Source organism: Mercenaria mercenaria, chromosome 13 (genome assembly GCF_021730395.1).
Source record: "Mercenaria mercenaria strain notata chromosome 13, MADL_Memer_1, whole genome shotgun sequence".
Lineage (NCBI taxonomy): Eukaryota > Metazoa > Mollusca > Bivalvia > Venerida > Veneridae > Mercenaria > Mercenaria mercenaria.
In genome coordinates, this window is record NC_069373.1 from 7,067,438 (window position 1) to 7,085,282 (window position 17,845).

Here is a 17,845-nt window from a genome sequence, read left to right on the forward strand (position 1 = left end):
AGGGGCCATAACTCTGGAACCCATGATGGAATCTGGCCAGTTCAAGAAAGGAAGCAAGATCTTGTGGTGATACAAATTGTGTGCAAGTTTGGTTAAAATCAAATCATAAATGAAGTTGCTATTGTGCAGACAAGGTCAAAATAGCTAATTTTGGCCCTTTCAGGGGCCATAACTCTGGAACCCATTATGGGATCTGGCCGGTTCAAGAAAGGAACCCAGATCTTATGGTGACACAAGTTTTGTGCAAGTTTGATTAAATTCAAATCATAAATGAAGCTGCTATTGTGCAGACAAAGTCAAAATAGGTAATTCTGGCCCTTTCAGGGGCCATAACTCTGGAACCCATAATGGAATCTGGCCAGTTCAAGAAAGGAACCAAGATCTTATGGTGATACAAGTTGTGTGCAAGTTTGGTAAAAATCAAATCATAAATAAAGCTGCTATTGTGCAGACATGGTCAAAATAGCTAATTTTGGCCCTTTCAGGGGCCATAACTCTGGAACCTATACTGGGATCTGGCCAGTTCAAGAAAGAAATCGTGATCTTATGGTGATACAAGTTGTGTGCAAGTTTGGTTAAAATAAAATCATAAATGAAGCTGCTATCGTGCAGACAAGAAATTGTTGACGCACGGACTGACGACAGACGACGGACAAAGGGTGATCACTAAAGCTCTACTTGTCACTATGTGACAGGTGAGCTAACAAAAAATAACAGTAAGGGATTTTTGTAGATTTTGTAGCTTTCACATATTTAGAATAATCACACCTTTCTACTGATAGAAACTTCAGTCATGTTATGCACAAGACACTGCTAGTAAAATGGAAATGGAAAAATATAATATCATATGACAAAAATCTAATTTTGTGACATTATCTAAGACAAGTGATTTGACTATAAGACTGAGTTTGGCATGACATGTTTAATTAGAAAAAATTATTCACCTTCAATTTATCCCAGCTCCACCATACCCTGTCCCCTTCTTCTATCAACAGGATCATAGGCTGGTACGAGCGATCCATGATTTCTACACGATACTCCCTCTGGGTCTCACGCACATGTACTACACAGTAATGCTGTTTGCCGAGTTCCACACTTTCTGTCATGAAGTAATATAATCCTGGACGTCTGAAAGAGATTTCAAGATTTATTAAGGAAAATGTATAATCACATTGTCTTTACTTAAAGTACATAGGAAAAAAAGATACCGATAATATTTCATAAATCATGTTTTCATGCAAATGTTCACACCTTTTTGGTTTGGCTACTGTGTGGACGCATTGGTCGAAAGGGCTAAGACACTTTCCTATGGAGGTGAAGGCCTCAGGTTCGATTCCTGGCTACTCCCATTGCAGTGTGTCATTGGGCAAGGCAATTTATCATAATTGCCTCAGTCGACCCAGCTGTAAATGGGTACCAGCAAATTGCTGGGGGTAAGGTATAATTGGTTTTAACTGTTCTTGAAATAGGGTCACTCAAAAGCTCTACAGAGCTTATGTTCATTGTTTCACAAAGCGACAGTAAATAAAATTTACATTTACCTTCACTAATATTACAGAAATTCAGAAAGTATTTTGAATTCAAATATCTGACAAAGTATTACATTAATATATGTTCTAAATCATCAATTAAGCACATTCATAAACTTACGGGAAAGTATGTCTGTAACTACCAGACACAGTTTTTACATTTCCTGACGAATCAGCATCACGTTTAAAACAAGCTTTGCTCATGTCATATTTCACTTCCTGTACTGAATGAGGGCTTGAACAACCCTTCCACTGCCATTTGATACTATGACCTTGATCTATGTAAATGATGTCAGGGGTGAAACCATCATCAGTGACTTCTGTCACAAGGTCAACCCTCCGTCTGACAGTGATCATAAGCGGGGTGCATCTTACACCAGACCTGAAATACAAACATGATTGTATTATGTTTAATTTTACTTTGCTGAAAAGGCTGTCACTAAAATGTTTTCTTTATTAGCTCTCATCAAACTTTAAATGTTCTAAAATCAACTGGCGGGCCTGCTAGATCTAACTAGATGTGCAATTTTCAGTCTCAAATACACTTTTGGCTGAAGGCATATGTGATCTCAACCTACACATCATAAAAGCATTATAGTCTAAATGCTACTGTGACCTTGACCTTTAACCTTAAAACAATAGGGTCATATATACACTATATGCAACCATAATATGAAGTTTGCCAGTCCTAGTCATTATGACCTTAACCTTTTACCTACTGAACAAAAATAGGGGTCCTGTACTGACCACAGACAATCATGCTTTGTGGTTTGACAGTCCTAGTCTAAAGCATTCTCCAGTTACAAATCTGAGACCTTTACCTTTGACTTACTTGCCCCTAAAATGAGAGGGGCCATCTACTGACAGCAGGTAATCAACTTATTATGTTTGAATACTATAGGCCAAATTGTTCTCTAGTTTTTTTTATTGGAAACCAAAGTGTCTACCAACCAACAGTTTGACACACCAATAGACTATGGGCAAACCAACATACCCCCTCTTCTTCTAAGGGGGAGATGGACATACTTTATATCATCAAATGAGCCACGCCATGGGAAAACAAACATAGTGGCTTTGTGACCAGCATGGATCCAGACCAGCCTGCGCATCCGCACAGTCTGGTCAGGATCCATGCTGTTCGCTAACAGTTTCTCTAATTACAATAGGCATTGAAAGTGAACAGCATGGATCCTGACCAGACTGCGCAGATGCGCAAGCTGGTCTGGATCCATGTTGGTCGCAAAGCCACTATGTTGGTTTTCTCATGGCACGGCTCAAATATAAATCAAACAGAAAACTTTGTGACCATTGTGGATACAGGCAGAAGGCACTTGAATACCCATTAATTCTGTGTAAAGGTTGACTTACAAAGCAAATTTGTATTCTCCCTCCAGGTTAAACTGTTGTTCATACTGCCCCTTTGTGTTGCTATAGCTACCACTGAATCCACCAATCACAGGCCTTAGTTTGTCACCATCATGTATCACCTGTAAAATATAGAATATTTGATATACAGTTGAAGTAAGTAAACCTCTGCTAAAGCTTAAACAGCTTCTTTCTTTCACAAAAACAACAATTACCGGTATTTCATATTTATACAGAACTGTTTGCATAATTATGGACTATAATTGGTCAAAAATAAGTCCCAGATACAAACCATCTAGATGCATACCGACAATGTTTGTAAGTGTGTTTGGTATTAGTAACACACTGTTATTTCATATATTATTCATTAAATACAGTAATTGTGTTTGGTATCAGTAACATACTATTATTTTATATTTATATTATTCATTAAGTATTGTCAAGAAATTATAACAAGAGATACTTCACTCAAATTGCCGTGCTGAATAGTAAATGTTGCTGCATAAAGAGGGAAAAAATAACAAAAATTGTTTGAAGTCATAAATGACTGAGTTATAATAAAAATCTATTTGTTTGAATCAAATCCATATAATAATGACAGAAATAGAGTGCAAATGCACGAAAAATCCATCCAAGCAGACAGATATAAGAACTCAAATGCCTGAAACTCCTAGTAAACAGAGGGCATAATTCATAAAACATTTAAACCTTGGTCATATGTGAGGAATCCAAATGTTAATGCCAACACTGGTAATAGGTATACAGACACTAAAATAGGGAAATTGTGTGAAAAAAGATAGTAGCTGCACAATGGCAGATTCAAACAGATCTCCATCTTTTTCTATGTTTGTAAACTTCATTGATGATGCTTGACACTAAGGTAGCTTTTTCGTCATCAAATATTTGTCATTTAAACTTAGGTCATACACCACCACTACAGTTGGGGTTTCATTTTTGAGCTGATTTTACAGTGTTTGAATGAAAATATTTTTCTTGCATCAAACATTACCCCAATCCCACTCTTTTTTTTTCAGGGCTAACAATATTGGTCAATGAAAATGTAAGTTACAGGTATTTAAAATGGGTCCCGGTGCAGGTGCGTGAAGTTTCTCAATCTTACACGAAATAAAGATCAGCTATTTAGTGTGTTTATGCAAGCATGCCAACATGGGTAGCTATTTATACTTTGTACAGTCAAAACTATTAATTACATAGAAACAGACAATATATTTTCATTATATATTCAATGGTGGTATAAACTGTTATACTTTTCCTCAACAGTGGAACAAGAAATTTAATACAGTTATCATTAGATTTATTTATCAAAACATCATATGTTTCTTTAAAATTCATTTATTATCTACTGTATGATAGAAACACCCAAGCAGATAGATATAAGAACAAAAAAAATTATATTTTCTCTTGACAGGAATTACTCTGTTTATTTCAATATCAAAATGCAAAATTAAGTGGGTTTTTTTCCCTACCACTATCCATCAAATATTCTATATGTTTCAAAAAAGAAAAGTTAATTAAATTCAATATACCCTACAAACAATAATTTTGAATGAGAATTCATTGTATTTATTCTAATTTACATAAAGCAAATAAATTTCATTTTATAAGGATAAAACAAATTCAATTTTATCATGATATACCAATTACTGATAGGCATACTTTAGTCTTTTAAGGTAGATATGATTGCAGTAAGAGGTTTAAAGTATTTCTACTCCACAAATCAGGAATGTGTTTGCAAATAGTTCCTACTGTTATAGGAACTACATTCTCCTATACCCTACCTGGATCAATATCATTAATTATTTACTTAAGACAGTATTACATGGTTACTGTATATATTTGATTTTGTTGTAAAACAATAATTATCTCAACCAGTAACTGGTAAACAAATATATACACATAGGCCTTCAAGTTTTATGCACAGATCTCCAAGATTAGCAAATGACAAAATACTGTAGACAAGATCATATTTAGAAAAAAAAACTTGATTAAAAAAGACTGGCCTCCATGACCATGAATCATGATTTTCAAATCATGAAAAAGTCTGTGCCTGCATGCAGTTAGGAACATAACTAGAAGGTATTAAAGTAGACATTTTAGGAATACAGATAAACTTTTGTTATATTACATCAAATAGTTTACACAGTACTTTCTGAAGTTAAAAAATATATATATTAATGAGGGAGTATGTCTATATGAAGGAGGTTTCATTTACTGAATTTATTTGCCTGATTCTCAAGCAGTTTATATTGCAACAATTTCTCAGTTCAGGTGTTTTAACTTTGAATTCTGGTGCAGATAGACCTTCAGCTTTTCTGCATTTTCTGGTGTAATAAAATCTAATGATTGCAAGATGCAAGTATCTTACAACTACACAAAATGAAATCTTGAAGTCAGTCATCTAGTATTCAATAGTTTCCAACTTAGACAATACTTATTTCTATTTCCAAAACCCATAGATGTTACAAACTAACAATGTTTTAACCCTGTGACACTATAACTGTTACCCTGTAATATCTGTATGTATTACCACTGTAAAACATGTATATGTTACCACTATGACAATGTACATGTCACACTTTAATACTTCCATAATTATGATACCACTGTGCCACTATTACTGTTACATAGTAACACCTGTATATATTACCACTGTAAAACCTGTGTATGTTACACTGTAATACCTGGAACTGTTACACTGTAACACCTGTATATATTACCACTGTAAAACCTGTATATGTTACACTGTAATACCTGACAATGTTACACTGTGATAGCTGTAGATGTTACCACCGTGATACCTGTACTGGTACTGATGATAAACCCGGACAGATGATAAAGTCAACCACCTTGGAAATATTTGATTGCAATTGGTTATTTATAAAATTGAATACACTATCTAATAGTTTCCATTTACAACATCAACTGGTGTAAATAACAACAAAACTGGTAAATATTCTGTATAAATAAATGACTTACATTTATCTGTATAAAAAATATTTATCCAAAATTACGGGGGAAGAGGGTGTTTTTTGCCCATGCTCACTGTCGCCACATGAAGGCCTGACATTGGGTCACTTTTCATTACTTGATCAGGAATGATTGTTGCAGCTTTTTGGGGAAAGTTTCAATATAATACTACGAAGAAAATTTTGTAAATGACAAAGTGTTTGAATTTATCATCAGTCAACCTGCTTACAGTCCCCATTTTACTAACCCCTTTCAGGGCCTCACTTCGTGTGAGTTTGCTAACTAAATATAAATTTGAATTATGTAAAGTTTTCAGCAAATGTTAAGCTTTATTTTGATACCAACCATTGATTACAAATTGCAGAAATAAAAAAGTTACAGGTTAAAAACCTCATTTTCTGTTCGGGTTTATCATCAGTGCCAGTAGATTACCGCAGTGACACCTGTTAATGTTACATCTCCTGCTGCACACACAATTATGGTACTGATATACGGTCCTCAAGGTAACTTTTCAGAGATTATGGTACTGATATACGGTCCTCAAGGTAACTTTCCAGTGATTATGGTACTGATATACGGTCCTCAAGGTAACTTTCCAGTGATTATGGTACTGATATACGGTCCTCAAGGTAACTTTCCAGTGATTATGGTACTGATATACGGTCCTCAAGGTAACTTTCCAGTGATTATGGTACTGATATACGGTCCTCAAGGTAACTTTCCAGTGATTATGGTACTGATATACGGTCCTCAAGGTAACTTTCCAGTGATTATGGTACCGATATACGGTCCTCAAGGTAACTTTCCAGTGATTATGGTACCGATATAGGGTCCTCAAGGTAACTTTCCAGTGATTATGGTACGGATATAGGGTCCTCAAGGTAACTTTCCAGTGATTATGGTACCGATATACAGTCCTCAAGGTAACTTTCCAGTGATTATGGTACCGATATACAGTCCTCAAGGTAACTTTCCAGCGACTGTTTGACAACTGAAACTAGGGATGTCATCGACAGAAACGATATCGATGTATCAACGATTTTTTTTGGGTCGATCGATTATCTATTCCCATTTTCAAAAATCGATATTTTACAGGGAGAAAAAACTACCCAAATAAACACTCAGACCCTAAAAAACAACTTAAGTTCACAAAGTTGTAAATTTGGATGAATGCAAAAAAGGAGTGAAGGCAAAATAAAAATGATAGATGTTATTAATTTTTATGTATTTCTTTTATTTCATAAATACAAATACAACACAATCAAACAGAAATATGGAAAGTAGGCAATAAAACTTAATAGCATTTACAGGAAGGTATATAGTATTATATGAACAAATAGGTCTTTAATCTAACTTAATAAGCAATATATCGATGTATCGTCGATATTTGTCTTCTGATATATCGGTATCGTCGATACGCCTAAGACCCAATCAATGACAGCCCTAACTGAAACTGAGAGTCAGAGGCCAATATCCTGCTCAGGTCAGAACTGTGCTTCCTCAGTTGACTCAATTATAGAGTTTCAAGCCTTAACCATGATCCATTTTTTAATATTATATACATGTAACATATAATACAAACCTGAACAATATCCACTGGGTCAGCATGCTCCTGCCAGACAAAGATTACAGCCTGTCCTTCCATTATAGCAAGGTCAGCCACTGTGAATCCATTTTTTGTTACTCCAATAATTGGCTCTTCCATACCCTCTGAAAGCAGAAGATAAAGTTAACCCTTGCCATGCTGGGCACGACTGATTCTGCCTTTGCGACCAGTGCAGATCATGATCAGACTGCCATTCTGTCAGTATCTTTTTGACAAGCACCCCTTTTAACAGTCAATGGTACTGTCCAAACTGAAAGATGGACAAGTTCATTATAGAAATTTAGCAGGAAAAGGGTTAAGTAAGAAGACAATCAATTGTTTTTTCAAGTTATCAAACATTTAAGTACACCACACCATAAAGTACATGTGTTTTATTTTCTTTGAACAACCAAATAAATGCACTAAGTAAACTGATTATTTTCCAATAACAATAATAATAAGTAAGTTTCCTTGTAATCATGATATTAACTCGTAATGCATATGTTTACTTCACCTATGAATAACCAAGTTTTGCCACACAAATAAAATAATATAATGTTTGGAAACAACTTGTCATTTAAAACAACCAAGCCTTAAAGCTACTCGCCCACAGTTTGGGTGAACTTTTTCAACCAAGCTTGGCAAAGAATGTATATATGACACTGAAAAATGAAAAAAGGGTGAAAATAATGGTTAGATATAAAAATGCAAAGTTTCTGCATTATTCCAAAAAAGCCTTGCATTAGTTTACTAACTTCTGCACAACACATTTGGTTATTTATACGAACATCTTGCTAAAATCTTATGCCAATAAGTTTGTGCAACTGGTCACTTTCACAGTACTATGGTGGCTGATATGTGCCATTTCGTGTGTTCATGTCGGCGAGGCGAAATGTCGAAGTAACGAAAACACGAAAGGTCGAAATAATGCTTATTTGTTCGTGTCAGTGGGTTGAAATGTCGAAGACACCAAAACAAAAAAGATTGAAAACTGTTGATATGTCGTGTGTTCTCCTTTCGACTTTCGAGGCGAACACACGACGACACGAAACACTGAAGGCGAAATAACCAAAATTCAAGGGCGAACACACAAACTTTTGTATCTTTCATTTTTCCTGTCTGCAGGTATTAAAACTGTGTTGTCTTCATGTATTTGCCTCGAAAGTCGAACACACGACAAATAAGCAGTTTTCAACCTTTTGTGTTTTCGTGTCTTCGACCCTAAAACACTAATTATACACATAAATATTTTATCACTGGTTTAAATTTGTACATACATTAAGCTTCTATCAGTCTTACATTATGCCAACCTGAGCTTTGAATGCTATCTAGATAATGTGTTTTACCATTTATACAAAAAATCTTCTAAATTTATGATAGAAAATGTTTCATATGCAGTAGAACATGTCACTCTTCAAGTATTTCAGTTCTGGTATTTAATTTATATATACATTACGGCCTATTTTGCGCCATTGTGCATGGTTTTGCTGCATTACTGTACATTACTGTATTAAGGCAGATCCTACACGAAACATTTGTCGTGTATTTGTGTCGGCGGGTCATAGTAACGAAGGTTCGAAAACAGCTCAACTGTTGCGTGTTCGCCTTTTGAGGCGAATACTCGAAGACACGACAAAAGAAGGGCGACAACACAAAGTTTTAATATCCGCCGACATGAAAAGTGATTAATATAAATGTTTGTGTGTTTACCTCTGAAATTTCGTTATTTTGCCTTCAATGTTCCGTTACTTCGTGTATTCGCCTCGAGTGTCGAAAGGCGAACATACGACAAATAAGCATTATCTCGACCTTTCATAAATTCCTTACATCGACATTTTGCCTCGACGACACATACACCCAAATGGCAGAAATCAGCCACCATACTGTACTCACTTTTTATGGATTTTATGAGAGAAATTATTTTTCACCTAAAATGTATGGGTAAGTCCCTCTAAGAAAAGTACTTTTACAGGAGAAAGTGAGCATCAAAGGCTTGGAGCAACATGGCTCACTCAAGGATATCATGTGATCCTCAGTAATTTTCCTTACATTCTCATGTTTGGATAGTACAAAACCTCTGGTAACTTGAGCATTTTGCTAACCTCATTGTATCTTTGAGTGATCCATGTTTTACTCTATCTCAACTAGTCTTTAACCAGATATATTTCTAAATGGACTGGTACATCATTCAATTTGGCCAGTACCACTTATTATTCAAAGGGGTGTCCACTGAAAGTTTACTGACTGAATAGTGGACAGAGCAGTCCTTGATCAGCCTGCATGTCCGTGCAGGTTAATTTTGGTCTGCAATGGTCGCAAAGGCATAATGACTTGCCGCCAGCAGGCTTAAGGTTAAGATATTTCTCATCAGTTAAATCCTGCCATCAGACAATAGCCAGGTACCTCCTACACCATGAAATATTAAAAATAATGATACCTATTTTATTTTTTAACTTAATCCATTCTTTAACTGTTTTAGTAACAGTGTCTCGTCCACGAAACTTTACTCTCTCTGAACTATTAGGCTTTATATAAATTTCCATTTTTCACATTCAGAATTTCCTTTAGACAGTTTATTCACATTTTATCATAACTTAAACTGATCCTTCTCTGAATGAATTAAATCAATACTATTGTTACATTTCACAAGATTATTAAAAACATGTTTTAGAGAAAATACAAAACATATAGATCTTATAGCATCATTTATTTCCCTAAAACATTGTGTCTAAATGTATACTATTAATGCTTGGAAGCATTGATTTCTTATTATCAAATTAACTTCTACATAAGCATTTAATTTACTGTAATCAATTATTATAAATGCACTATATATAAATGATTAATGAAGAGGCGATCAGTTCTTTAAGGTCATTGTTAAGTGTACAAGTGTACTGTTTATTGTCTTTTATTCTATAATCGTGTTTTCTTTACATAAAACACAATGCTGACATATGGACTACAATTCTGGCATGTATGTTCTAGAGGTTCACTTTCAATAAGTCTATTATCAAAATAAACCTGAATTTTTCTCACAGCAGAACAAACACTTCTAAAACAGTCAATCTTCACCTAAACTAGAGCTATTACTGAAGGTGATGAATGTACACCCCCCTCACACACGCGCACACACTGACACAGTACATTGCAATTTGATGCACACAAGATTGCATAATTATGTGGACTGTATGAACATAGACTCTACGTATATAGTATAGTAAAACAAAAACAAGTCCTTTAACTCTGCAGAATATTTTTCTGAAAGAACCTAACATGCATCATGCACAAGTAAGGTTGGTATCAACCACCTTCAGTCACACCAAAATCTCCACATTACCAACACAGTCACACAAGACCCTGCACAACTAACACACAACCAGCCATACCAGAATCTCCACAACCACAAAAGAACTTTCTGAGCCAACACCAACTGAGTTACACCAGAATCTCTACAACAACACACATTCACTCCACAACCAACACACAGTCACACAAGAACCTCCACAGCCAATGCATGGTCACATTAAACAGACTTACTTGCAGGCTTACAAGGAAAGCATGTATCATCACCTGTTGTGGCAGCCTCCGTTTGACGTGGATAAACTACCAGCAAACAGACAAACATAGTAGAATGTTGTTTGGTTTATCATAGAATAACCCTTGTTTGGAGTTCTGATGCATATGAATATCACGAGAGCCTTTGGCCTTCGTGATATTTCAGGGTTTTTTTTTACGACTGGGGGAAGAGGCCCCAGCCTGTCATTGGGGGAAGAAAATAGCGCGCGACAAGCAGTTTTGGGGGATTTTTTCACTCAGGGGGGAATTTACAATTATGCATAATAAACACTTTAAACTGTTTTTATTACATATTCTTGCAACCTTTAGCAACTATACACACTGTCACTTAGCAATAGATGGACTTGCACTAATGTTCACTTATCATTGTAACAAGGTGGGTGGGGAGAGTTGAAATGCTCAAATCACTGAATATTTAAAGATCACATGCTTTTATTCACAAAAATGCTTTAAAATAAGAGTTGCTTTTGCAAGAGTCATCATATTATTAGTAAATGCATACTTTTGTTGGTTTTTTATTTCAATTGCACTAGAAAATCTTGTAAGAAAGGATAAAAAAGTCCGAAAATCACGATCGCGAAAACGTGTGACAAATATGAAAAAAACGAAAGCAAACATTAAAAATTCTTGATAAAGTTTCATCTTTTCACCAGAACTATTCCATACTTATAATATCTGATTACTTAAATCATTTATATTTTATTTTGCTCTAGCAAAATACCTCGGCAAAGATAATAAATTTGCGTAACGGCCGACCGGCTTATTTAATCGAATCAAGCACATAAAATAATTACTTTAAATTAACAACACATATTACACAATACAGCATAAGCTGTTACCGCTAATTAACAAGAGGTACAAACACGATAATCTGACGCTGCATTGTTTATCAATCATCTATATTACATACTGATGATAACCATGTGTCAGTCCGCGCGTGGCGTGATTGACATCTGTCAGTAGCTAATTAACATACGACGCTCCGCCTACTGTCATACGCTGGTGTCGACAAACAGTATCACTGGGATTTTGATTGACAAGGGGCAGAGCTTTCGAACTCGTTACGCATCAAAGAGTATTACCGCGAGACAAGCAGACGCCCACGGCATATTATGTGCGGGTCAGATACGAGTTTTTATCGATTTTCGCTGGTCAAAACCGGAACCTCAGGTCCACTGAACGCTCTTCTAACATTTTTCTACTATTTCTAAGGTTTTCACACCCACTGAAAATTGTGAAAGACCGTCTGCAATTGTGAACGGGTCCGATATTCAGTCGGGAAAATCGCTGGGAGTAATCTCCATTGCTTTGTTTACGATTTTGGAGGGGGGAATTTTGGACGAAGGGGAATTTCGACTGCGGTAGGGGAAATCCTTGGCTGTGGGGGAAATCCTCGGCTGGGGGACGAGGCCGATATTTAGATACTTATTATTTTGATTCTAACATGACTTACTTCAAATAATCTGATGAAGGTCTTAGTAGACCGAAACCAGTAGATCAAATAATAAATAGTCTTTAACCACCCCTGTGTTCAACATGTTGTTCTCCCCTCCCTGGCTTTTGCATTTGTTGTAATACTTCAAATAATGTAGGAGTATTTCCATCAAACGTAAATTACAACTGCATGTTACACAGCAGCATTTGCCAAAACACAGTGTGCATGCAGCATATAGATCAAGGTTGATTTATTGCAGAATAACCCAAGCTACAAATATGTAAGTTATTAGCTGGTTGTTTTCAAATGATTAATATTAGGCTTAACAAATAAGCCACAACAAGTAATCATGATATCCTAAATTTCATGCGAACAAATTTTGATTAAAAAACTTTTAACATTGTATTCTTCAAGAGTGTGTGCTTACAGTCTTGCATAATTTCATATTAGTTTTTTCTCTCAATGTTATAACATTTTAATAATTGCTTTTATCCGCTAAAAAAATATTTTCTTTAACTTTTTATCAATAAATAATCTCATTATCAGCTCAAATATATCAGCTAACACTGCAGTAATCAGGGAGAATATCATACAATTTTCATAATGTGTGAACATTTTGTATTTCTGGCTATAGCTCTGACAGTTGAAGGTGTGGACAATTCTAGCACCTAAGCTTGACTTAAGAAATAATGTATAGAAAAACTGTGTTTTAATTAATACACAAAAAGAGGTTATACGTCTGCTGCATAATTTCACGAGGGCGTAGCCTGAGTGAACTATTCTGCTGACGTATAACCGATTTTGAGTGTATTAATTTAAGTAAAACACAATTTTTTTATTCTAATATGCCCTTCATCAAAAATAGAAGAAAAATATAGAAGCGCTTTTTCTTGGTCGCAACAAAGACATTGACATCATAGTACGTTAACACGACGTCGTTAAGTGTAAGCATGTTTTAACAGAAACAATCATATTAGAATTCACATAAAGAAAATATAAGAAAATAGACTGAAACCACATGAATTGCCTGAGTGAGACCAGGTGCTTGAGTGAGCTGTGTTTCACTGCCTTTGTTTAGACTATCCCTTTCAATCAAAACATTCTAAGAAATGTCAAGAAGAACCACTTACCAACATTTCTCGACATGCTGGTCCTTGACGACTGCTTCATGCTTGACCTAGAGCTGACCTGACGTCTGTCTGTTCTTTGACGTGGTGAGTGAGGCCCAGATGCTGGCCCAGTCTGAGACTGAGTCACATAATGATCATCAACAAGCTCCTCCCCCTCGTGGGAGGCTCCAGTCCCCATTGTGTCAGACTTTTCACTGAGTTCTGAAAGATGAAACAAAACTAATTCATATACAGGTCTGAGGATTTTCTATGCCTTAAGTTAGGATTCAAAAGAAGAATTTTTCAAGAGATTGTTTGAATGTTACCATAATCAAACTCAACACCAAACCTATCAAAATTGAATATGTGTATAAGTTTAGTCTGTGCCATTTTAAAGGACACTGCTGAAGCTGCTATACACACAGAATTTTCAACCTAATCCACTAATATATATTATTGGTACCCCTCACTCCATACTAAAGTACTGTCAATCAATGTATCAATAACAGGACGTAACGAGAACTTTCAACCAAATCCACTGACACAAATTACTGGTGCCCCTCAACCAACCTCCACACAACAATCACCATCCATAAAGGGAAGTATTACTGTCTCAGTCTCTTCACTGGACTCTTAACTATAGTTTGTGAACCATGCATCAGTATGTGGTCTACACTATGGACCAAACCAGACATGTTCATTTGAAGTTCAGTTACCACAGACCGCACTATTGATTCCTAGTGAAAATGTTAGATGTTACAAATAATTGTTCCACAAATGTATGTTCTTATAACATTTTTTCATCATGAATTAAGAAAAAATTATAAAGAATGTTACACTGACTTAATTAAAACATACAACAAGCTGATTTATGTAACATTTAACCCACGTTAACCCTTATTGTGCTGGACAGGACTGATTCTGCCTTTGCGACCCGTGTAGATCATGATTAGCAGTCCTATCAAGATGTGTACTGTTCGCTATTTAGTCAGTATCTGTTTGGTAAGCATCCCTTTTAACAGTTCATGGTACTGACCAAACTGAAAGACGGACAAATTCATTATAGAATTTTAGCGGGTTAAGTGTTAAAATGGTGCATCCGTTAAGCATTATAAATCCAAGGACATATTGTAGGTGTTGTAACTTGTATTGGCAACCTGCTTAACCTCTATCGATTTATTATGCCATAACTTAAGCTTTTAAGCTATTTGATCATGCAAAAGTATAATCTTTCCTTATATAATATTTTAAAGACTATATTTATTTTTCTATTATCACATGACTTAAAGACATATAGTAACCCTGTTTTGCCACACTGAAAATTTAAATCATAGGTTTACTTAAGACAAGAACCAATTTTCAACCGTAAATAACCCGTGTGAAAACTTTTTATTCTTTACTGTAAATAAGAAGACCTTACTCCATCATTAACGTAGGAAAAGTATATAATGAGCCGTGCCATGGGAAAACCAACATAGTGGGTGTGCGACCAGCATGGATCCAGACCAGCCTGCGCATCCGCGCAGTCTGGTCAGGCTCCATGCTGTTCGCTTTTAAAGCCTATTGGAATTGGAGAAACTGTTAGCGAACAGCATGGATCCTGACCAGACTGCGCGGATGCGCAGGCTGGTCTGGATTCATGCTGGTCGCACACCCACTATGTTGGTTTTCTCATGGCACGGCTCATATTATGTATCAAGTAGTATTGTCAACTTTAAGTTAATTACTCTTCATGTATAGGTTAGTGTTTATTAATGTGTATTTACAAAGCCTGGATTCGGCATACGGAAATGAAAATAATTTTATGTAGTAATGGCAACCTGTCAACTTAATTTATTACAGCCGCTCTGTTACTATCTTTCTAAAGTTAAAATATAATATTAAAACATCTGACATGTTAAATAATTCAAAATAATGTCTTAAAATTAGCGTGAAAGGTGCGGCTCACTTTAATCATGGTCAAATATCTCAAAAATAAGCACACGGACCTATTACTTTACTTTTCTTTACTTTTCCGGATTATCCACTTCGCCATCAGGTGTGGATCTCAATTTCTTCTTAAAACTGCTCAAGGATGGCGCTGAGATGATGCTTTGAGGTAACTTATTCCATGGGTCAATAACACGATTAGCAAAAAAGTATTTCCTAACATCAGTTCTTGTATGTTTCTTTTCAAGTTTCTGATCATGCCCTCTAGCTTGGACATTCTGACTTAATGTAAAGAATTTTTCACTATCTGTTTTATAAAGCTTATGAGTCAACTTATAAGTTTCACATAAATCCTGGTTACCGGTATTTCTTCTCTGCTCTAAGCTAGGTAAAGTAATCGTGTCATTAGCAAGTCTAAGGCACCGATGTTGAGCTGACTCTAGATGATTTATATCTTTTTTTTAGATGAGGTGACCATATAGGTGAACCGTACTCTAATACCGGTCGTATCATGGTAGTATATAAAGTTCTAATTTTCTCGGGTGTATAACATGTAAAACATCTCTTGATAAGTCCAATTCTTTTGTTAGCCTTTTTAACACTTTCATTTATATGAGATTCTGACTTTAATGTATTTGAAATAGTAACCCCTAAATCTCATTTTATTTCGCCTCATGTTTATTCACAACTGTGAGAAGTTTCATTAAAATCTACATTGTAGAAAAAAATCTATTCGCGAAAATGTTATGAAAGCTATGATTTTCCCATAGACACATTATGAAAAACTGCGTGAGGCCCAAATTTTTCAAATCAGTCTAGCAAAAAAATTAAGCACAAGACCCTATCTTTTTTATTTGCTCAATTTTCTTGGTATATTCTGAAGTTTTGAAAAACCAGAGTTTAATCAAATTCTACATTGTAGAAAAAATTTCGATCCAGATATGCACAACTACCTTAAGTTCTGTAAATGCACATTAATAAACACTAACCTACTTAGTGTTTGAAATTATTTTTTGTCTCCGGATGACGCCAGATAACACACCCCTTGTCCCTTCTATACACACGACTAACCTGATTAATAAACGACTGCAAGTTAATGCTGATTTACTAAAATAAATTTCTCAAAAAATTTGAGAAGTACTGCAACGCCATTGGACAAAAAATAATTTCAAACACTAATGAATGTTAATGTTACAAGTGTGTTCTACACCATATTTTATCCGGTGCCGATCAATATATTAACTAATATCATGTGTAGAAAACTCATAATTTGAAGAAGCACAATTTGAAATGGCTGGTAGTCTTTAAGTGATATTTCATCAATGTTTATGTAAATGCCTAATTCCTGCTATGAAGAAATGCATAAAGAAGGTCGATGGTTCTACCCAGGTGCCCGCTCGTGATGAAATAATGCATGGAGGGGCACCTGAAGTCTTCCTCAACCATTAAAGCTGGAAAGTCGCCATATGATCTATCATGTGACGGTGCGATGCTAAATCCAAATAAAAAAAAAAAAAAAAGAAATGCAATATGACCACAAGGCAGTCACCTTAAAGTGGTTACTGACCCTTTCTTTATTAATCTTTTACTAAATATTTATACATAATTCAACAAGAGTGCCAAACTCCATCACAGCAAATTACTTTCGTCTTTTAAAATACTTATCTGAGCTGTACAGTTATCAATTTTCTCAATTCCGACTAATTCATGGGCCAAAACTCCAGTCACTTGGACAATCTCTCACCTACATATGCTGATAAACACTATTCATTTTCAGAAAATTTCTCAAATTATAGAGAGTGTAGTATTACTGTCAATTTCAATTTCAAGGTCTGTAACTTCTGAGACTTGGGAGGATCCTGCTTGAAGTTGCAGACGTATCAAACTTGGCCAGGATATTATGCCCAAAAGCATTCTCACCATATAAGATTCTTTCACTGGTTGTAGGTGCAGATGGGAATTTCCGGTCTCGAGGGTAACTGTTTAGGCGGTAACAAGGCTCCTGCCGAGTTACCGCGTAAACAGTTACCCGAAAGCCGGATATTGCCATCTGCACCTACAGCCAGTGATAGAATCTTTTTCTTGCATACCATATTCTTCATATAATAGTAAAAACTAAATTCAAGCAAATAATTTTCTTATAGCACTTTTTTCTTATAGCAGCATATCAACAAAGCACGGGAACTTTACGTCTGTAAATAGGATGTACGTCATGACGTTACAAAGACGAAAACAACGTAATAGTTCCGGTTTTGTTTTATCATCTGCAGTGAAACGTTATGTTATTTCCCTAAAATGACGTTTTTTGAATCGAGAAATATGTTAAAAG

General features: G+C 35.5%; 1 protein-coding gene across 14 annotated transcripts in view; it reads right to left on the reverse strand.

Moving 5' to 3' along the window:
- LOC123530547 (uncharacterized) overlaps positions 1-17,845 on the reverse strand; it is a 139,220-nt gene that overhangs the window by 109,119 nt on the left and 12,256 nt on the right. For 13 of the 14 annotated variants that reach the window (XM_053521068.1, XM_053521067.1, XM_053521066.1 and 10 more), the window contains 6 exons: positions 13,609-13,809; positions 11,005-11,070; positions 7,465-7,592; positions 2,898-3,016; positions 1,651-1,911; positions 945-1,128 (listed from right to left, as the gene is read on the reverse strand). In XM_053521068.1, coding sequence (XP_053377043.1) covers positions 945-1,128; positions 1,651-1,911; positions 2,898-3,016; positions 7,465-7,592; positions 11,005-11,070; positions 13,609-13,786 — 936 coding nt within the window. In that variant the 5' untranslated portion in view covers positions 13,787-13,809. The remainder of the gene's footprint in view (positions 1-944; positions 1,129-1,650; positions 1,912-2,897; positions 3,017-7,464; positions 7,593-11,004; positions 11,071-13,608; positions 13,810-17,845) is intronic. The other variant, XM_053521063.1, reaches the window with a different exon arrangement.